At 45.4% G+C, this 23,611-nt stretch overlaps 1 protein-coding gene across 1 annotated transcript in view; it reads left to right on the top strand.

Moving 5' to 3' along the window:
* Positions 1-23,611, top strand: part of SLC49A4 (solute carrier family 49 member 4) — a 599,595-nt gene that overhangs the window by 174,786 nt on the left and 401,198 nt on the right. Inside the window, exon 2 of the mRNA XM_069616688.1 lies at positions 11,229-11,322. Within this exon, the coding sequence (XP_069472789.1) occupies positions 11,229-11,322 (94 nt within the window). The remainder of the gene's footprint in view (positions 1-11,228; positions 11,323-23,611) is intronic.

The following is a 23,611-nucleotide window of genomic DNA, read 5'->3' as shown; positions in this document are numbered from 1 at the left end:
CTGCCACACAATGTAGCGTAGCTAGTGCTAAATCATTACACACCCAGTGAGTACAGTGGGCAGCAACAAAACATGTCCTTGAACCCCAAAATATCATAATAAAGCAGAATTGAAAAGAATGTGTGATCTACCAGTACCCACGTTACTCGATATCACGTGGTTTGATTTCTACTAAGTGATGCATTGTGGTGGGTCAGCAATTCCAGTTGTTGGTACCCGTTTAAAGTATGCAACTGCATGTACAGCCATCGCAAGGCATTTCCCACATGACAAATATGTTAAACATTCTGACATTGCAACTGAACACCTAGGATATACTTAAGTTCAGACTGCTAAATTACATGGGCTATTGCTGGCTCTACACCAAATGGGATTACAGAAACTCACATTAGTAGTCTCAGATTCAGATTACATTGTCAGAGTTTACAAAACTGATTTACCGTGGTGGATTCAGAATGATTTCAGGGACAAAGGGCATAGAACGGTCTCTTCCAAACTGCTCTGGAAACAGGTTTGGGACATTAAGCAGACTTACCCTTGATTGTTTGTGATGCACATCAACGCATACAGAAGGGCATGTTGATAGCATTGGCAAACAAACAAGCCAAACAGCACACAGCGAAAAGTCTGGAGCAGCCATAACTCAGTCAGCTACTGCAGTTGATAAAGCAATTAAAGAAGCATGTTTGGGTACTCTACCCAAGCCAAAAGATTTTCTGTGCAATTCTATTCATGATCTAGAGAATAACAAAGCAGTTGTTACAATTCCCATTAAAAGGGGACATCCCATTCAATGATCAATCCCCAATGAAGCAGCTAGAGAAATGTTAGTAGCTACCACTCACCCTGGACTTGTATCTACTCGGTTTGGGATTACTGCAACCACATAGTTGCTTCTTGGTAGATATTGGTGGCCAGGTTTGAGAGAAGAGGTTGAACTATGCATAGCAAACTGCGATACATGTCTGAAGATGACTGTAGATCACAGTAGAAAGCCAAAGGAGAAACAGACTCCTTTAAGAAAGGTAAATCCTCCTTTTGAGATTCAATAATTAAATCACATAGGCCCACTACCAACAGTAAATAATAACAGATATATTTGAGTAATAGTAGATTTTTGCACAAGGTTCACCTGGATAATCCCTCGGAGGAAAGCATACTGCAAATCAGTCATACAGGCACTAGGAGGTGTAGTAGTCCTGAAAGCAACTCGGGCGTGATGATAATGTTCCAGCTTTCTCAGCGGATCTGACCTGCATTTTTATATCTGTTTTATCCAGAGACCAATGGCATAATAGAAAGGGCGAATTACTCCATAAGGTTGTGCCTGACAACATGCATCCTATCAATGGAGGTAACTGGATGGACTATGTGCCGCTAGTGATAAGAAGCTTAAATAACTTGCTATGCCACTCTCTATGCCCAGGTAAGACGCCATTTGAAATGTTGTTGGGAGAACATTTTTCATGTCTGATCTGCACACTCTTACCAGTTCCCTCTCCATAAAAGAACAACTGCTGGCAACAATGCTGCTGAGGGACTTCCTCCAGGTGGAAGTTGCCAAGGCCACTTCTGACACCCCCCTCAACGTGAGAGACTGGGTCCTGGAGAGCATCCATGACAAGACTCCATTTGGCCCTTCCTACAGACTGGCAGTACAAGTAATCAGATTGAAGGTTTCTAGAACCGCTGTCTTGACCGTACATACCACCCAAGAGAGGCACCAGACATGTCTCTGTGGCTCACCTGACGCTCCAAATGGTTACCAGAATGTTTCCAAGCAACTGTCCACTTCCAATTGAGGGGCCTGAAGATGATTCGATAGATGATGATGGACATCCAAGACAATGCAGAATATGCCACACTTGATCACAGCACATCAATTCAAGAAAGTACTGAGCCTCTGCCCAGTTGAAAGCATAAAACCTCCTTTGTTTCTGAAGCCATGAAGGAACCTTTTTGAACAGACATTCTACTACTGGTTACTACTACTACTACTATTACTACACCTGCAAGCAAAGATGTTATTCTAAAGCCTTTAAGTTCTTAACATACATTAGAGAAAAGAGAGCTTCAGGAGCCAGGAATCCAGCCTCAATACATGTCTTTCCTCTAGCCATGGGTCATGTGTGGATGCAATAATTTAAACATTTAATGGTCTAGCTAAACTGCTGCAAGTTCATGCATTTCTGTGTTGATGAATCCAAACGTGTTTGCACCCAGTAATCCTCCAGAACATACAGAGAACTGTTAAGAACCAGGCTGCAGACATTTGCACAGAATGGTTTTTATCCTTTTGATGATGTTGAAGACCTCCATGATATAGGGTCCCAGGGTATACATATACACACATACATATAGGGCATATGTGTGTTATGTGCGATTTTACAGCGCCTTTTTGTTTGCCAAGCATGAGCCCATCCACTGGATCAAATACACTTTCTGGGAACATGGTGCAGTACCATTCCAAAACAATACCTCTGAATTCCGAGCACTTTCTCGTATATTTCACTGAAGCCAAATTAAGAAGGAAATTACTAATATGAGAAACAGTACAAGTTCCTTCCAGAGCCAGATAGTGAACAGCACTTTGCAAATTCAGTTGTGTTTGATAGAGGTTTCTTTTCAGACATGATTGAACAAACGTGGCGAGAGGCTACCCCTCTCTGGTCTACACGGGGTCAACAAATATGGCAAATCTAGGGTGTTCATAAGGACATGGCATGTAGATTCCCACATTTATTGGATTTTTTTTAAATCGCACACAATTTGGGACCACACGCATCAATACTAACATAAGCTTCTATTCTGAATGGAAGAACAAAGAAAGGGATTGCTGGAGGACATCATATGGAGAAGAAAAGAAATGCAATCGCACCAAGCATATTGTTTGTGTCAGATCACCCTGTTTTATGGGCAGTCCAAGCAAAAACATGCAATAAAAGGACAACAGGGGGCAGTGGGGGCCCATATCATGCTTGGAACTCCCACAACACTTCACTGACTCAAGCCATATCCATAAGTAAACTGTGTCAAAGAATGCTTTTACAATCTCACCCGAGTGAGGTTATACAATCCCTGAATACTTTCATAAAAGAAAAGAATTTGGCAGCCATCATGCAGACAGTTGCTGTTCTGAAACTTACACAGAGTGGGCGTGTCAGGGGGACCACTACCTGCACCACCTCTGACCCTAGGATACCTTGCGAGGAGGGGCAGACATCCATTGCAGGCAACATTTATACTTGGTCACAAGCTATAATGCAAATTCTGCAGACTGAGAGCGAGGCGGTGTGGCAGGGATTCCACGCATCAGATTGTAATGATCAAGCGCTAGAGCAGGGCTTCCATGTGCTAAAGGATGTCGTGGGATTGGTCCAAAATGACCCGTCTATTGTTAGAAGCGATCAGGAAGCAGCGGTAAGTCTTTCTGCTGTAACACACTTTCTGGACACTCCGAGTAGAGGAGTCCCAGATTGGAATGTGATTTCATGACCAGAACAGATTGATGCACTTAATTTGTCCTCTGCTCCAATACGCTAGGCTATGCCAGTTTCTATGTTCCTTTTGCTTAGCATGTTCAAGAGAAGCTTTGTGGCATCATCTGCCTGGGCACCTCAAGTGTCCACTTGGATTTTGCATGGTGCTTTAAATATACTCCTATAAACCACACGTGCTATGGTTTGTCAGGGACTACACTCTCGCGGAAATGTGCCCTTGATTATTGACACTTATGTTAGGGAAGAGTATATAGTGCCATACACCCATGCACATGATGAACATGATAACCTTTACGTGACTGCAATGGTTCTATTCGTGCAGTGTGCACACAAGCTGTGCAAGTGAATTCCTGTGAGTACAGCACTGAATGCAAACTCCATTTTAGATCTGTTGCAGCATTCCATTCAGATAAAGTTTGTCAAATGCTTCCTATCTTGTGCACTTCAATGCTTCATGCTGCCACATTGAGGTTGGGGTCCCAACCATGATCCCTGCATGATCCCTTAGATGTTGTGAGTTTATATTCAATCCATCTGTTTAATCAAGATCAGAATTCCTACCTTGACCAAGCGTGAGTTTGAAGCCACCATTATTTCCAAAACTCAGCCTGTATTTGGCTCGTTTGCAGGACATTCAAATCGATGTGTATAGCAGTGAGGATTTTTATAGCGTAACACACTACAAAGTGGTTAGGCAGATTGCATCACTTCTAGCCTTTAAGTATACTATGCCTGGAGCTATTCAGGCTTTGACTGACACATTCCACTTTACGGGCTTAAATTAATTTGTTTGTGCTGTCACTGTGGTTGCAGCTGGAGTTCCCAAAAAGGGCGTGGAAGCATTCAATACATTTATTAGAATATTGTCATTCTTGCAGACAAGTTGGCTGCTTGTGGTAATCGCTGTACTTGGAATTTCACTCCTGTGTTGTGCTAAACTCTGAATAATGAGTGACAACTGCAACATGTGCCTTGAAGCGTACCCTACTCCCTTTCAGAGCTGAATTCTGCAGATGCCTTGGCTTTTCTCAGTGCACTCATTTTGAACAGCATTTAGTCTTTCTTGATCATGACCCAATCTGCCATCAAATCCACTGATGGGGGCACGGGCACAATGTGGAATAAAATACCCTGCGTCTTCTATTTGAAAGTTAATGCAATTGAGATTTAGTTTCCAAAAAGCCCAATGCATTTTTGTATTGAAGTGCAGTTCACATTTGACAGCATTTTTTGCAATTTAAATTCAGATTGTTTTTGTAGGATTATACCAAATTAAACTAGAACCCAAGGCTCATGTCGGCATGGAGTCACGTGCACATAGTGTCATCATGAAACATTATCGTCTGACGGAATATCATTTAAAATTGCGACCAGTTTATGAGAAACCTGAGGGTATTCTCCCTGTAAGACCTCGATAATCCATTATTTAGATGGCCAGGACACTGCCATTGCTGTCGGATCCAGTTCCTGGGGGTGGACCAGTGGAGGAGGATCACCTGGGTAGGGCAACCCGGGTTATTCTTGTGGGAATACCCCAGGTGAGACGCAGTATTATGCGAGAGAAGGAGCAGATATCTGAGGCTTTCATGGGCTGTATTGCATCTGCCTCCCTTCCTCCTGTTGGATCGCTCAGGCCCAGACCCAACAACCCCTCCATACGAAATCAATCATCTACAGCCCCAAACCCGGTTACACCCAAAAAGCATAACTCCCAGAATCATTGTTTCACTGGTCTCCATTTGAATACTCCTAGTCATTCTTTTCCCGTCCCTCTGACTGCTATCTTCCACACTCCCAACCTACTCAGGTAAAATACTATAATTCCTTAATTTCCTCTTGTTTATTTCACAGCCCCCATCTATTCCTGTTTTCCCCACAAACCCTACCAATTCTGGCCTTCTGATTGTCATTTTCCGAATAACCAAACCACCATGACAGAACGCTACCGTTCCCACAATCCCCTCTGTTCTGTTCTCCATCCCGGTCATTCTCACCCATTTAACAAACCCTCCAAAAACAACCCTTCCGAGAACACCACAAACCCAAATACGATAGTTAGAATTCCATATATCATTTCTTTCCCTTCCGACTCCGTCAGATGTTTGGGAACTGTACCAACCTCTTTTTCTATTACTCCAACCTCTTCCTTTTTTGACATGAACACTGGTTTACAGTCTAATAGGACTATGTACCTGGCATGTCCCAACCAGAGGGTCCGGCAAGGTCAGGCAATTAACTCAAATCACTTTCACCTGACGACCCTTGCTTTTCCCCATAGGGATAAAAGGTGGAGCCAGAAAGCACAAGACGAGGAAGATGGATATGACAGGCAGCACGAGGGGACGGCTAATAGAAAGCGGCAGTTCAAGAGAATGAAAAGGTGTCGGGAAGCGAGAGTGTGGCAAGGAGAAAAGCGACCTTGCTCTTTTCATCCCAGGCCTGCAGAACCTTTGTGGGGAAGAATCTGAAACCATGTATAATAGAGCAAGTGTCCTGCTGCAGATGTCAACGGTACACGGGGCAAGCTGATGCTGATACAGCGGAGCAGAAAAGAGTCCTGCACCTGTGGGACCAGCCTGGACTCCAGAGAAACCAAGGGCCAAGCGGTTCATCACAGCTGGTGAGTCGAGGGGAGAATCGATAAGCACCAAGCTGTGGTGAGTGGGAATCGCAAAGTGGCAAGTTTTGAAGCAAGGCTAATGAACTGTAAAGAAACTGTTGAAAGTGTGAGGGGGAGACCAGCTACAGAGGCAAAGAGGCACCACGTGGGTGCTAACTCAAGAGACTCTGGTTGAGCCCTATATTGAGAAACTACAGAAGCCAGAAGGCCATTGGTAGGCTGCCAAAGGAATGTAAAGTGGTCATACGTGAGGGTCGAGTAAAAGCCCCATACACTCGAAAGACGTTTGATTTGTGAATTGGCGTGAAATCAAGGGAAGTGAATCCCGAAACCTTTGAACTGTGTAAATGTGGATAAAGGCAACATTGAAAGTAAAGATGGGTCAGCCCAGGAGAGGGGAACTCTGGGGGGGGGGGACATGAGCCACTATCGCCCTGCTCGAGAGCCATAGTGAATCTGGTGAAGGAAGGCTGAAAATCGAGAGGGGTTGGAGCCCGGCGAGGGGATCCAAGGGTGAAAAGTCGTCACCCCAAAGTGGAAAATTGCTAAAGGCAATAGTGAACCTGGAGGAGGGATGCCAAAGGAATGAACTGTTTGACAAAGGCCCATGGGTGAAGTAGTCACCCTGTCTGAACTCTGAAACCAATTGAGAAAGGGTAAGCCCAGAAGAGGGGGGCCCAGGGGTGAACTCGTCGCCCAGTGAATATTTTGGAACCAAATGTTCATTTGTTAGAGGGACTTTTGTTTTGTTGTTTAAGCACATCAGGCCAAAGGCCAGAGGCCTTCCAAGGGAACAAGACCAGAACGTCGACGGTGCAAGACTCTGCCTTGGGACTGTCGTCTTGTGCTAGAGAAGCCCAAGACTGTTTGCCATTGAACCAGTTGACTCGTACTAGAGAAGCTTGAGACTGTACTGTGCTTCTCCAGTTCCCATTTTACCACGTGCTAAAACGTGGGTAAAGGAGACCGAAAACCACTGCATCCTGACTTATCATTTGAGAACACTATTTTCTTTCTTGAAACATAATCCCCTACATCCTTTGTGTTTAGTGTAAGGAGTTGGCAATAGGATTTCTTAGTATAGGCCCTTTTATTTGACTTTCCACCACTAGCACGGTTTTATTTTCATTTGATGGTCGACGCCTGCCCCCATCTTAGATTTAGGTGTAGATTGGCCATTTTTCCAACTTGTATACTGTTTTCATTGTTCAGTAAACACTCTTGAACTGGGATCACGTGTCTGTTTTGCTTTTGGTCACCATGAGTTTCTCACAGGTTGCAGCCTAGTCATTAAATAAATGCTTGTGCCACAGAAAGTACCTCGGAGAATTCCTTTTATTTACAGAAAATCTTGCAAAGTGTAAAACGTATCCAATCCCTTTTCCTGAAATGCACAGTTAGATGTGTGTGTTATATGATTGGGCATGGGTGCTTTGACATTGTCCTTTGTACTGGAGAATATTACACCTCTGGCCCAAAATGTGTAGATCTGTGGGCAAATGAATGGACATGGATTGAAAGCTGGACACACATGTAGATTGAAAGCTGTGCACATATGTAGATTGTAGATTGAAAGTTGCATGGATACATAGATTTAATTTTGCATATACATGTTCACAGAACACTGAACACACACAGCTGTCCAGAAGAGTGCACATTCCTTGAGAGTATTGTCCCAATCCAAACCTGTCGGAGTCAGATGTAATTTGGTCTTGCCTATATTGTTGCTTTATATTGAGACCACCCTTAACCTGGGGAGTTCCTTCCCACCCCCAATTTAGGAGTCCTGCAATACTTGCTTATGTTTTTTAGGACTGGCCTCACTGAAGACTCATAGAGATTCACACAAATCTCCCCCCTGTGCCCACAGTGAGCCAAGAACCAGGTTGGAGTATAGGAAATATGTTTGTATTTATTTGGAAGATAGGTAATAGTGATCACACTAAAATGTACACACCATTCTTTGTGGCTCACAATTAATCTTCCTGTTACACAAATAATCGCGTCAGTTGGTTTGGGAATCACAATACTTTACTTTATACAGATTTCACTTCAAGAAATAATCAAACTGGTCTATGAACACAAGCAATTTACATCTATAATGCTGTGCAATTTCAATGTTCCTCCGCACTTAAAAGGCTAGCAGTTTGGTTTATAGATTGGTACAAATGCATATGGCCATTATGATTTCACCCACACTTTCGGTTAAAATCAGCACAGGGTGATTTAGCTGTTTGTTTTCAGACCCCATTCACTGAAAGGTCTGTGTTGGGGAAGTTGAACAGTAAAAATTGGGATGATTTGTGAATTTTGGATTTCAGACCCCCACCCCCTCCACTTAAAGGCCTGTGTTAGGGGAGGTTGAACAGGAAGATTGCTTAATTAAATTACAGGATATTGTTTTGAGCGCACACAGGGAATGAGCTTTAATTTTAACAAACATCATCCTGTGGTGTTATGCCAAATGCAGAATTAATTAAATTAAACCTTTTAGTTAAATGGGCTAAGGATCTACACAGTGTTGCCCTTCCCCGCCCACTATAAAGGGAAAGGATTTAAGGCAAGCAGACTTCCCCTACTTTTGGTTTCAATTGGCTCAATTCTATGTACGTTGAAAGCCTCTGTTTAGAGTTCAGTAAATCCAGCTGCATTGCTGGACCCTGTGGAAGAACAGGGGTCTGGTCACTCCACTGTCAAGGATGGTCCCCAGCTCTTCGCCATAGGACCCAGTGATCTTTTAGGCCTTCCCGGCAATAGACCACACCCCCTGATGCAATTGCAGCAAAATCTCCTTTTGGAGTTTGCTTGCGGCTGTCAGATGGTAAATTTCAGCAGCTCTGCCCTTTCCGCATAGTGCATCCACTTTGAATACCTGTGATGACACCATCAGGATTTCAATACTGGGTGATGCCCTGCAAGAATTCTCGCAGCCAGGAATGGACAGTTACCCTCCTCTCTATCTCCAAGTCCAGCCTCTCTCAAGGATTGGTTTAGGAGTTTGGAGCAGACATATAACCACTTCCATTTGAAATCCCCTTTTGTTCCATATCAACGTTTGGCAAAAATCTAGTTATGTGACCAAAATGTCAGAATGTACTTGTAACTGCCATGATATACATATTTTCTGCTTAAGCTAATCATGTGGAATTTAACAAAATAACAACCGGGTCTGCACCATGTTGCACGGCCTTTTGGCAGTTTTCTGCCGTTTTTACAAAAAGCATAATCATTAGAAACATACAATTTACTCCACACATTACCCACCATGTGTCCTTGGCTGAAAGGAACTCACACATTGCATTTCCTAACATCAGCCTGGATTCTTTGACTTAGTGTGTTTTACTGATCAGGGTTTACTTTGCTTTTGCACTGAAAGTACACGGCTGTTTCTTTCAGTCATTAATAAAATATACTTTTAATTGTCTGCTGATCATTTTTCTGCTGAAAAGTAGGTCTGAATTGTCACAGTGCACCACCTTTTCATGCGTGGCAGTTTCAGTGAAAATTCAGCATTTTTTTTTCAGCCAGTAATGTGATGCGCTTTTCCAATCTGCTCTTGCATTACGTTTTGTTTTAGCCTTCTCTGGATTTCAACTGCAGAAAGATGCCTACATAGTCTGGCTAAATAGGCCCCTTTTCAGCATGCAGGTTTCTGAATGCTGGCAGGTCATTTCCCCAGTAGGCCCTTTAGTTTTGTTGGTTTGGGGCCTTTGAGTACACACACACAATACTTAAAGTCCCTATGCATAGCTTATTCTTTCACACAACTCCATACTCGTATAGGGGAAGCAAGTGAAGTGAATATGTGCATGTAAATGCTATTTGTCCAAGTAACTTTTCTGTGATACCATACTTGCCTTGAGGCTGGAGAGAAACAAAGCATTTTTGAAGAATCCTATAATGGTTAATGAAAATGTTGTAAATACCTGTGAACGCATAGGCCTGTAAGTGGCAAGGCCATCATTGAAGTACATTGTGTTGCTTAGATGGAAACAATCATAGAACGAGTTAAAGTCTGTCTGTATTGACAATGGTGAAAAGCATGCAGACAGGCCAAATCTCCTTGTGTTCATAAACTAACTGTGATTGAGTAATAGGATTAATATTGTGGTGACTTCCCTGGCATAAAGATGGAGACCACTGTTGTTTGGATTTGACTTATTTTCTTTTTTCTTATAATAAATTCGAGTTTTTACACAACTGCCTGTTGATTTCCCATAATTGTGGGGTTGGACAGAATGCACGGGACATGCGATTAGACTTGTGCCCATAATGAGAGTTTATAATGTAAAACATAGAAATAACTTTACAACTGGATTTTCTTCAACAAAGTGTAGGTTCATATAAAACACCTGATCAAGAGAAAGGCCCTTCACGTGGGTTGGGACATTGGAGAGATAAGACTGGTCACGTGAGATCGTCATATCTGTTAGTTGACTTGCCTCATGATTGTTTTGGCAGTTCAACCATAGGTTAAACTCAGCAAATAGTATCATTGCAAAGTTTAAAATCAAACACGGTTGGGCTCATTAAAGGAACACACATCTTGGTGTATCACAACTTACAATTACAACGTTCTCTACTTTGTACAAACTGGGTTTGCAACTCTGCAAGTACCTTCACGATGTTCTTGTCATCACTAAAACCCACGTGCATCATCCAAGGATTCCTGCTGCGAGTTATTCATACGCAGCCTGTGCTGTTCTGGTGTTTTGTCAGACTCCAAATAGCCTTTGCAATGTTAAACATAAATAAAGAAATAAATGTTAGTATTTATATAGCGCTACGAACCCTCCGGTATCTGAGCGCTGCTTATTATTATTACCCACGGTGTGTGGTGCTCAAATGCCAAATGTATCTAGTGAATATCCAATGTTGAGTTCTTTTTAAGGTCCTATCGTTTGTAATATTCCGTCATTGCACAGATTACAGAGAGTTAAGCAGGTAGTGAAGCAAGAAGAATTTTAAATCTGGTTAGCTAGTTTGCGACATACTTGCATTAATGCCTTCTGCGGTATGTTCAGAATGGAAAGCAAGTGCGCTACTTTCTTGATGTATTTCTCCATATTATTATTAAATTCACATCCAGAAAATGGTTTATCTCCTAGGGTTACGGGTCAGCATGCTCTTCACCTCTGCGCTAATGGTGCTCGGATCAGGACTCCGATGTGTACCTGTTTCCAATGTGATAATTAAGCAAAGGTAAGGGCATGATCTCCTAACCATTTTTTGACTATTATTAATGCTGTACACATTATACTATGCACTGGTGGTCACTGTTGTCACATTGCTTTATGCATATTTTCTATATCGTCTGAATTAACTGATGTCTGAGTTAAAGATTACATTGGCACACTTGAGCGGCTGGAAACCAGTCCGATCATATTATTCAAAAAAACGTGAATTGGCTTATTAATATTACTTTGTCTTCAGCCCGGGGAGAACATGGAAGTGTGCTGATTTTGAGATGGAGAACTTAATTGCGATTATGAAATTGAATCCAGTTGCAAGGAACGTGATCCACCTTGGCAGGAAGTTCTATAAGAAGTATTATACAGGCAGTGCATGTCTTCTCTGGCTCTTCTGTTTCCTTTAATTTGGTCTGCAGTCCCCCCCCCCCCCGCGTATACTCCCTCTCCCCCCTTCCCGCCGTGTATCCTACCACTAACTCCTTTTATTCTATTTTCAACATCATTGCACTTCAACATTACAGAACCACCGAGTTTAACTTTAATCCTGTTGCTTCCACTATAGCTCCCCAGTCTACCAGTAAATATTAACTTTCGCATGCAGAGGCCTGAGGGTGCTGCTGATTTGTACTTGTGCGTTTCTCCATTGTGTTTTATTCTGGACTTGTATCTCATGTAATTGCCCTCATTGCGCTTTACAGCCCTTTTGCTATTAGACAGAGCACTGATATTGCATTTGCGGTCCTTAATTATAATTTATAGAAAAACAGCATGTTGATCCAAACCCAGCGTTCTTCTAGAAAGTCTCTTTAAGACTTACGTTTAGGGGCGTTAAACTGTGGATGTAATTGAAATCCCAGGTTTAGTAAGCTCTGAAGTCAACCCCGTTAGAGAAGCGAGAGTTGTGACTTCCTTTTTTAGAATCAATTAGAAGTCGTTTATTATGGGCTGTTATGGTCTTTGGAGACACTTTTTAGTTTGGGCTGTTAGATGGCGCTTTAGCACAGTTAGGGAGAAATAGCATATGGGGAGGGATACAAAGCTTGTTACTGTTTGTTTTTTAACCCATCTATTGACTGCCCCTGGCCATGTTAATCCCTATGGGCCTTCCCGCCCAAAACACATCCTCCTAGGCTCTCCTTCGGCTAGGTTCATCAAGCCTTACGATCAAACATTGAGCTTGAAGTGCCTACTAGTGCTTTTTAAAGCAGTCTTCTGAAAGTGAATTACTTCATTGCGCTGTGAAGGCGCTACAGGTGTAATAAAAATGTCTTAACTAGGTCTGCCTTCAGCCACTCGATTTAGAAGCACTGTGCATATCTTGCACGAATGTCCTGTTGAAAACAAGCAATATTGGCTTATGTATAAGTATTGGACATTTCACAGGCAGTGCTATTATATGCCCAGGTACTCGCACCATTTTGCAGATGCTACCATCAATGTGCAGTTAGTTCCACTATGGCAGCGCCTGGCAAATGCCCCTCCCATGCCTACACAAAAGCCAAAAGTGTTGGCATTGCCAATGCTTGTTTCATATATCCTCCATCCGTTTGCACTTTTCACCTCTCCCCCTTGCACGATCTGAATGTCACATGGACTGTAAGATCGTTTGTCTTGTCTAATACCCCCCCCTAGTGTTGCCGCGCCTAGAAACACGTGTATGTGCGCGTTATAAATATCATATCATAAAGGTTGGATTGTGATTTCTGATTGAGACTGTAAATGGTCTTCGGTGGGAATGGTATACTTTAATGGAGGCCGTGTGCATGATTTGAAGTGTTCGGATGGAATGCATCTAAATGTTCTATTGTATGATGAGATTGAAAAAAGTGTCCTGCTCAGTAGCCCCAGGTATAGAGATTTGAAAAGGTTCATACAGGACGCAGTAGAGGGCTAATGACTTCTGGTTAGGAACTACCTTGACTTTTGCCAAATGTATGATGTGCAAGTGACGGAACGTCCACACCGAGCCCAGCGTGTGAAGCCACCTAGTCCTCTTAAAAAGAAGGCTGCACATTGAGCCACGTTCCAAATTGTGTATGTTCGTATACCGTACAGTTATACTGTGAAAGAATAGGTCTAGTGCGGCCATGTATTATACTAAAAAGCATTCGGTTAGATTTAGCAGATGGGAGCTTTTCGCGGAGGGCATTAAACATGGACTCTTTTTTTGTTGTTTTAGTTCCAGTCTGTGCGGTTCTAGATTCTACATGCACTCTTCGCAGCATCCTCCCTTTGGAATGCAATCAAGATTCCTGCTTTTGAAATTTAGAAGTGCACGCTTATTTGTCATTTTTCTAATTTGCCTTTCCTAAAACTGGCAAAAATGGCTCGCCCGGGCACAATAATGTATTGGGAGAATTGCTTTGGAATGTCCCTTGCCGGCAGAAGGGAGTTCTAGCTGGGATAGGCGAGGGTCGTGCTTAAGAAGGACATCCCCCTCAGCCGCTCCCCACCCCGAGTCCACAGACCTGCCTGGCGGATTGCTGCAGGGTCTGTGCATTCTATCACATCCCCTTTTTCTCGCTTTAACGTGCAGCACGGGTTAATCGGTCTCTACTCTCGGTGACTGAAACTGCGGCTCCGTCTACACCATAGACCCACCTGTGCATTTACTGACCTAGAGGTCCGTGCAGATTGCAAATGCACGTTTATTAAGCCCGAGTCATGCAGTGTTTAAGTGAAGGGATTAGCAAACACCTGTCCCTTTACTTAAACATTTCATGAATTTGTGTCTGGAAACTCTACACAAGGGTACATTTGAAAATGAGCTTTTTAAAGCCGTGCATTATGAAACGCACGAACCAGCCATGCTTTTACGTGCGTCTTTTCCGAAAAGCAGCAGTGTACCTATTTGTGACTTTCCCTCCCAGCACCCGTATGTATGTATATGTATGTATGTATGTATGTATGTATGCATGCCCGCTAAATCATGGGAGCTGCCCGTTGATGCACTGGCCGCCTTTGTGAGTTGAGCAATAATAAGACAATCCATACATGGGCATCCTTTGCGCTCGATTCTTTGTGACTCGGACTGATAGTCGTATCCAGTGTGAGCACGGTGACACATTTCGCTTCTGAAAGCTGTGGGGCGTGGCTGTGCAGCAATTTACCGCAAACCTACCCTCACTTCTCCATAGCACCCCGGTATGCTGCTCAGCCTTTTCTGGCACTTGACTGATGACTGGGTTAGCGCGGACATTTACCTGCCGTACACTCTGTACCAAGTGCAGCTCCCACTGCTGTCACCCTGTCCGCTTCTGATGGATGGCAGACCTAGTTTTCGCTTCTCTGCTAATGCGGCTTAAGCACAATTGCATTTTTATGTGATAAATGTTGACGATTTGGCGCCCGCATGGTGTGAAATGAAGATACCACAAGCGAGCAGAGCGAAACATTTCAATAAACATCGGCTGTTTTTATCAGTATAGTGCAGACTCTTGTTCTACATACATTGCTTGGAATATTGGTTTATTCTGACATTTTAACAGCGGGGACTTCTCCGTGTTAAAGATTAGCTGTAAATATATCATCACTGATTGATTGAAGAAAAAATGAGTTGCACTTTCTAGTGCCAGTATCGTTTGACGTTAGAAGATTAATACATTTTTTGTAATTTCAATAAAATATTAGACAGATGTGGCCAAAACAGTTATCCATCTTAGTCGGCTTTAGTGTCTGAAACACAGTTGTCTGTTTTTAGGCTTATCGTTAATGAGAGAATACCTTGGATTAACTTGTTTATAATAATGTGAAATTGATGAAATTGCTGCCGCCCAAAATACACATGATTGATCCTCCGTCCCCTTGGACCAGGCCGCTGCTTCCACTGCTCTGAAGTGAATGCTGTTAAAACGCGCCCTTGTAATAAGAATACGCTGAGAAGGATTCTGAGCGCAGCACATATACTTCTGGAGACCTTGGGCCATAATAATGCATCACCTATTAGCAGGCCTCATGATCTCCAATGACTCTGCTTCTCTCTAAAAAAAAAAGTGACATACACTAGCTTTCACGCTTTTTACGACATTAGAAGATATAAGGTCTACCATATAAAAGCATTGAATCGCATCCACTGCCACCAGTGAGGCTTTAACATACCTGATCCAGGGGAACTTAATTGTGAGTCCCTAGGCACCAGATATTTAATTCGCTCATGAGTCAAAGCGGCTTTACTATTCCCCCAGCCTCTCAGCCAATGACTTACAGGCTGGGATGCGATAAGATCACTAAGAAACCAGAACCCCAGTTCCTTGTCTTTCATTGCTTTTGTGGACATCACAAACACATACATTTACAATTGAAACGGCATAATGCAATCACCTGGCAGTATGACAACGTCAAATGCTCACATCAACGTCCAACCATCCCCGCACACCCTTCCCAGTACCCCCTCACCCCCCGTTCCGTCTGATTACCTACTCCAGATCTACTCTCAATCACTTGTGGATTTGCTGTGTCTAAGCACCCACAAGCAGTAGTTCAATCATGCATTGTAGAGGCTCCTTACATATGCCCCTTAAAAACACGTTCTCCTTGGACCAGCTGGCTTTTTATGGTGGCTTATCTGGGAAAATGTCACCTGTGTCAACACATTCCAAGCCAGTAGTGTGCCACCTCCTCCCACCCTGCCCCTACACTTGAAACAGACCATCCTTTCAGCTAAAACCCATCTTTTCAAATCTATCATCTATTTGCTTCCATACTAACGCGATTCTGCGTTTACCCAATACAAATGTCAGGTCTACAAACTTCAGCGTATGCTTCTGCAGTTTCGGGCCTTGCCTGGGAAACATGCACAACAGGCACACCTGAGGCGAATCTGTGACGTTTGTTATCCCCTGTTCAGCGAGCTTATTGTGTATTGAAGCACAGTCCCGTTGTATCACTGGGCAGTCCCAAAACATGTCCATCATCCCACGTTCTCTATAACAGCTAGAAGGGAGGTTCAAGAACATGTATGCCAGTCTTGCAGGGGTCATATACACCCTATGTAATAATTTGTACTGCATCAACTTGGACCTGGCATTCCTCAACGCCTGTCATGGTATTCAAGAATTCTGCTCCATGTTCCTTAGTCAAACACTGTGTCTAAATCCTGTTGGTTTCCCATTCTGCTTTAATTCAGAGTTCACTCTCACTCGGAGGGCAATCAGCATAGCATATACATGTGATACCATGCCCTAACTGTCCAGCAGCTTGCACATCTTGGACAGGAGCACACCCCTCTCTGGTTCCTTTCGGATATTCGGCCAGCTCCTCCTGTCTAAGTTTGTAAATGTTGTATAAACTGATAGGCTATATCGGTCTGCGAGTTCCTTGAATGCCAAGTGTTTCCCATTCTAAAACACTATCACTTCCATGACTTCCCATTTTGACAACCTAGCTCTTGTGTTTCCATTCATTCCAGGTCCATGCTGTATTATCAGGATATTGGGTGACTATGCACCCAAAGCAGTGGTAACAGTCTCCTGAATACCAGCTCTACCCCGTAGCTTAACCAATGGGAACAAGCAGGACTTTGTCCAGTTCATCTTGATGCTGGACAGTACACCAAAATTCTCCATCACATCCAAAATATAGGGCGCAATCACTTTTGGCTTATCCTCATACACTAGGATATCATGCATATAAAGAGATGAAATGTTGACTCTCGTACACTAATATATGATATGATGATAAGTCATTTATAATGCGCCTGTACACAAGTGTTTCTAGACAAGACAAGGGAGGGAAGACGGAGGGAGGACACAACAAACAATCTTACTTGGCCTCGTGTCATTCAGATCGTGCAAGTGCGATACACAACAGTGCAAGGGAGGGAGGGAGAGCGAAAGTGCCAGGGGGAGGGAAGAGGAAGGGCAAACAGGGCAGCGATGCTCTTGAGTAAGTGCAGCCTGGGTAGGTAGGTGCAAATAGGGAGGGGACTGTAGGGTTCCAGATACAGCCCCTACGTGCATGGTAGGCCTGGAGGCAGTGTAGGGGCTAATGGTCAAGGTGGGGCCTGGTACCCGTGAGACTCTGATGGTAGCCAGGCGACCAGGCAGCGCAGCATACAAGTTTGTCAGCAGTGGGGAGGGACTGGGAGAAAAAGCAGAAGCAAAAAGGAAGGTCTTGAGCTGCTTTCGTTCAGAGCGTTGGGTGGTCCGGCTCAAGTTATAGAGGGACAGGGAGTCCATTCCAGAGGGATGTACCTGCAGAGGAGAGAGATCTACCTTCCACGCTCTGCCTGGAGAAGCATCTGACCCTCAGAGAGTTGGCGGTGGCTGGGCAAAGAAGTTGAGAAGGAAAGGGTTTTGGAAGAGAGAGTTGGATGTAGTGTGTGCCCCAGCCCAGAAAGCCTTGTGTACGACACAGAGGGTCTTGAACTTGATCCTTGCAGCCACCAGGAGCCAGTGGAGAGATTTCAGGGCTGGAGATATATCGTCCCTGGGCTTGAGGCCAAGGACAAGTCTCCGAGTCCTGTTCTGGATTAGTTGCAGATGGCGGACAGTAGAGGAAGGCAGATTGAGAAAGAGGCTGTTGCAGTAATCCAGCATAAAGAAAATCAGGGCTCTGCAGACAGTGAGCTTCTGGGGAGAGTGATGAAAGGAAGAATACCTCAGAGGAGGTGCAGCTGGTAGTGGGACTTCTTGGTAAGGCCCGTGATGTGAGGAGAGAAGGAGAGTGGAGTCAAATATGACACCAAGGTTTTTAGCCTCACAGGAAGGCGAGGGAAGAGGGCCCAAGGAGGGCGGCCAGAGTGAGAGAGAGAAATCTGGAGCAGGGGCCCCAATGAGAAGGATCTCAGTCTTACTGGCATTAAGACTGAGCTCTTTGGAGTTGCACCACTCCTGAATCGTGGGTAGGAGGCTGAGGCTAGCCTGAAGGAGAGCAGAGTCTCATCCGCATAACACTGAAAGTTAAAGGATAAGGTAGAGATAAGGTGGGCCAAAGGGGCCAAGTAGACATTGAAGAACCAGGTGAGAGATTAGAACCCTGGGGAACACCACATGTGGAGAGAGAGGTGGTGGGGAGAAACAACCCAAGTTGGACCTGGGAGGGTCGGTCCAGGAGGAAAGAGGTCAACAAAGTCAAGGACTGATCTGTGATACCCAGGTTCTCATGGAGACTATTGATCAGGATGGCATGATTGACCATGTCAAAAGCAGAGGAAAGATCAAGGAGGATGAGGACAGAAGGAAAGTTAGAATCAGGATTAATGAGCAGATCTTCATGGGTGTTCAGGAGAGCAGTTTCCATGCTGGCGGCTGGTCTGAAGCCAGACTGATGGTCCTGTAGACAACCAACATATTCAGTGTGGAGAGTAAGCTGGGAGATGGCAATTTCCAGGAGTTTGCCAAGGAAAGGAGTGATAGAGATTGGGCAGTAGTTTGCCGGACAGGAAGGATCGGCAGAAGTTTTTTTCAGGAGGGTGTGCACAAGGGAGTGCTTGAGGGGAGAGGGGAAAGTTCCAGTGTAAAAGAGTGATTGCAGAAACCAGCCAAGGCTGGAGCGAAGGTGTCGATGTGGTCCTCGATGCTTCTGGAGGAGCAGGGGAGCAGCTGCTTTGACGACCCTTTTATAGATTGGCTTGCTAAGAAACCTTGTCGAGAGTGGTCGGAGAGAAAGAGGAGAAAGGAGGAGGAGAGGGAGGACAGGATGTCCTGAGTTTTAGTGGTAAAGTGAGAAGCCATAGCTGTACAGAGTGCCTGGGAGGGATCAGGAGAGGTGGCGACTGCAGAAGAATTGGCAAGCTCCTTGCAGATTTTAAAGAGTTTGGCCGTGTTGCTAGATGCCGGGGAGAAACAGGCTTGGATGTGGGCTCTCTTCTTGGTCAGGACAGAGTCTGTATTGCGTTTGGAGCAGGCGGCAGACCAGTTTGTCAGAGGATGCGTCTGATGCCCTCCAAATCCTCTCAGCCACCCTAAACTTGTACTTCAGGGTGGCGAGATCAGAGTCATAACAAGAGTTGCACTTGGAGGTAGGCTTCAGACAGATTCTGATGACGGGGCAAGGACATCCAAAGTGTTGGAGATAGAAAAATGAAGGTTATAGAGGGATGTGTCAGGGTGTGAGTCAGCTGCAGGCATAGGAGGAGCAGAGAAAGCGGCAAAGGCCTCCACTTACACACGCTTCATAGGTCAGATGAGGAGGTCATGGCAGTGCTGGAGTTGACTTCACCTAGGGCACAGAGAGCTTCAGGTGAGAGGAGAGCAGAAATTGATCAGTCCAAGAGAGAGGAGTGGTGAGAGGGTTCGAAAGGGGGATTTCTAAGGAGATGAGAACATCCAAGGTGTGTCCGGCAGAGTGTGTCGGACCAGAGGGTAGAATGGAAAGAGAGAGTGTTGCAGAAGTTGCGGAAGAGCCCTGAGGAGAGATTGGAAGCATCCAGATGGATGTTCAGGTCTCCGTGGAGGAGAGGTTGAGAGGTAGAGGTAAGGAGAGAAGAGGAGAGGAGAGGTCAGCCCAGTCTGAGAGGAAAAGGGCAATTTGGCTATTGGCCTGTAGATGGTGGCCACAGTCAGAGAGACTAGGAGGGATGGAGAGCCTGTAGACCAGGCATTCAAAGGATGAGTAGACCTGTGTAGGAATGACAGAAGTAGGGACCCACTCCGGAAAGATCAGAGCTACTCCACCTCTGGGACGATTGGTTCTGGGTTCGGATAGGATCTTGTAGCCACCAGGGATGAGAGTGTCAAAACTTATGACAGAGCTGGCCGTGAACCATGTCTCAGTGAGAGCAAGGACATCCATGTCAAGTTAAGGAAGTAGCAGATGTCAAAGGAGTTTTTGACAGCAGAGCGAGAGTTGAAAGTAGTGACGTGGAGTAGGGTGCAAGCTTGAGGTACGCCCTGCAGAGGTGGTAGAGGGGCCCGAGGGTAGGCAGTAGAGGTAGAAAGAGATAGCAAAGCAGCTAGAGAGGTTGCGGAAGAAGGGGGTAGAGGAGCCAGAGAGGAGCTGGTAGGAGTAGCAGGAGAAGGAAGTAAGTTGGTAAGACGTGTGAGACACCTATCGAAAAGGAGGGGATTGGGCTGAGGGCCCTGGACCAAGACAATGCCATTCAGATAGACATTAATGATGGTCTTGGAGGAGTGGAAAGAGGCCCAGAGGACCTCCCACCACGTACCACCATTAAGGAGTAATAGCTTCATCACAGAAGTCCCACCTCAAATATATTGCAAAGGGTTCCAGGGCCAGAACAAGCAACATGGGTGAAAGTGGGCAGCCCTGTCTTGTGCGTGATTTAATAACCCATTCCTTTGAAATTATCACCCCCTGTTTTAACTCTGGCAATCGGGTTTGTGTATAGGGGACGCCGAAAAACCGAGCACTCACATAGTTACTTAGTTGTAACCTTTATTTTATTGTCTTCTTTCAAAGTGCTTATAACGGCAATATGACTTTTTTGCATTAGCTTGGTATTCAAAATATAGATTAGCAGCCAGCGTTTGACTAACGAGTGTTCCGGATTTACTTAATGAAAGTCAACTCACCGGTCTCTATACGCGTCAGCACGGTCCGCTGCAACTACTGCTTCTTCCGTTGATTCCTGAACATCTGATAGTTTTGGTCGTATTACCGTGCCGATCACGAAAGGAGTCTTTCTTGCTCCTTGTGCACTCCGGTGTTCGCCAGCCACCAGGACAAGGCACGAAATAAGCAGAGTCTCAAGCCTGACAAAACACTGCTTTCCGCTGCGTGACTTAAGCACTTCAGGTTTTCAAACTCAAAAACTCTTTCTGGATCGACATCCGATTCAGAAAGCCGCAGCCCTGGCGTCTCCGTTTCTCTACTTCTGCTGCTGTAACTGCGGCAGGCAACTTCTTCTACTGCTCCACCTTCTTGTTCTAATGGCCTGCACGTGAAGGGGCTTTAAATATTCAAAGGTCCCGCTCAGGTGTGGGTCATTAGAACCACTTGACTGAATACTGCAGTTCTGTACCTCTGAGCCCCTCTTCCTCATCCCAGTACTTGGGGCATTGTGGGACTTGAAGTCCTCAATGTTCTGGTTGCTTTTCATATCAGAGGCCTCAATTTTACAATAGGCCACCAAAACTGTAGGATCTCTAGGTAAATTAACCCTTTAATATCTCGTCCTTGGAAGTGCATGCACAGTGCCAAGGACGAGATAGCTTGTCCTTTTTGGCAACTTGTTTTGAGCGATTCCTGCAAAGCAGGGATCGCTCAAAACTGTAATCCAACCCTCGGGCTATGTGAGGGGGAGGTCCCCCCTCACTGCCAGGGGGCTGGATTACCTTCAGTTTCACGTCGGCGTGAAAGTAATTTTCACCGGAGCAGCCATTTAGGGCTGGTGCAGTGAAAACAGAATGTGAGTGTTCACCTTTCTCCGCCTCGATCTCCGGCTGTATTTCAAGTTGGAGATCGAGGTGGGTATCGTTGCAAAGGGGAGATTCTCCCCTTTCCAACGATACCCATCGTGTGGCATTGCTGCCCGCGGATCGGGCGCAGGGCGCGTGGTCCGTGGGCAGCAATGTCACCGAATCAATACAGATCCGTTTGTGACGCGGTGGGGGGGGGCTGCTTACTAGGTAAGCGGCCCCCTTCTCCCTATGGCCCCAAAGCATGGGGCCACAGCGTCGGAGACCCCTGGGGGCAGATGATCAATGCCCCCAGGGGTGAAAATGAAAAAAAAAAAAATAATTCGAGGGAAGGGGGAAGGTGAGAGGGGGTTTGGGGCCCTGGGGCCCACCAGGACACCAGGGATAGAGGAAAAAGTGGTGTCCTTGGAAAGGGGAGGTTCTCCCCTTTCCAAGGACACCACATATATGAGGCATTGCTGGTCACGGATCAGCGCAGAGCGCTCGATCTGTGACCAGCAACCCACTGGACCACCATGGATCCGTTTGTGACTTTGGGGGGGGGAGAGGGGCTGGTTCCCACTGAGGGTGAGGGGGGTGAGGGCCCCCACAAATGGTGGAACCGGCCCCCCAGTGGGTGGGGCAGTAAGGTTTGGGCACCCCGGGGCCAGATTGGCACATCAGTGTGCCCCTCTGCACCAAGAGGTGTTGGGTTACCAAAGGAAAAAAGTGAAAATGGTGGAACGCTTTTTAGGGGGGCTGTGGGGCACCCCAAAGGGTTGGGAAATTTTCCAACGGGATGTGGCGTTGTCCCCCTTCCCCCCCAACGCAATGGAGTGGGTGCCATGTCATGCAGCCCTCCCTGGAACCAGATATCTGCTCCTAGTAACTGAGCCCAGGGAGGAGTGCAGGACAGCCCCCCTTATCTGCCCCTGGGGAGGGCTACATGAGATGGGCCGCCCTTCCAATTTGGCAGTGTGTGGATTCCCACGAGTGTCCTCTTTTGGGAAAAGCATGGGGTTCCCTGTTTTCCTTGCTGGCTTCGAAACCCTAGACCTAAATCTGTAGGTTGCCCAACTGAACAAAATGGGCAGTGGCGAAAGGCTTGGTTACCAGTGGGTTACCCTTTTCCTTTTACGCCCCCAGTAGGTGCACCCACACATGTGAGGTACCGTTTTCATTGGGACGCCTGTGGGAATGAGGGACGGTAGGCCATGTGTTGTTGGCGGCGTGTTCGATGGGTGAGCCGAGGGAAATGTACGAAAAATGTGTTTTTTTCCCACATTTCGGACTTTGCGGGGGCGTCTGGGTAATACATTCTGGGCCGATTTGCACAAATTATACCTCTGCGGATTGCCACGGGTGTCCTCTCTTCGGAAATGCATGGGATTCCCTGTTTTCCTTGGTGGTTTGGACACCCGAGGCCCATATCTGTATGTTGCGCTTTTCTGGAGAAAGTGTGAAATTCAGGTGTGAAAACAGACTTAGGGTTACTTGTGTTTTAGGCTTTCTACTTGGCGCCCAGGTAGGTGCACCCACACATGTGAGGTATCGTTTTTATCGGGACACCTGTGGGAACGCAGGAAGGTATGACATTCGTTGTGTTTGTGTGTTTTTCATAACGTGTTGACCCATTTGCTGGTGCCCTTTGTCACACAACCCTTTCATTTCCCAAATGTGACCTACATTTAGTCACTGCTTTAGGCACCATACACTTTTGTAACCTGCACAAGTCACCTACCCTTGAAAAGGTCTGCCTGTGCTCTTTCAAAAAATGGATGCTTGCCGTTCCTCACCACATTGATTTTCCCGATTTACACATGCTAAATGCGTCTGTTCAGGCCGTGAGCATAAAACTCCTGTGTACCATGGCTCAGTGTTTGGCTTGTGGTAATGCTTGTATGGTAAAACACTACAAAAAATGTGTGCTTTCCTAACTGCAAGAGTCAGGGGAATGTAGCGGAGCATTGCTTTTCTCAAAATTCATAGAAGCCATTGCCG

This window comes from Ambystoma mexicanum, chromosome 9 (assembly GCF_040938575.1).
Source record: "Ambystoma mexicanum isolate Mex_15411 chromosome 9, UKY_AmexF1_1, whole genome shotgun sequence".
Taxonomy (NCBI): domain Eukaryota; kingdom Metazoa; phylum Chordata; class Amphibia; order Caudata; family Ambystomatidae; genus Ambystoma; species Ambystoma mexicanum.
This window is presented reverse-complemented; position numbering and strand designations above follow the sequence as displayed.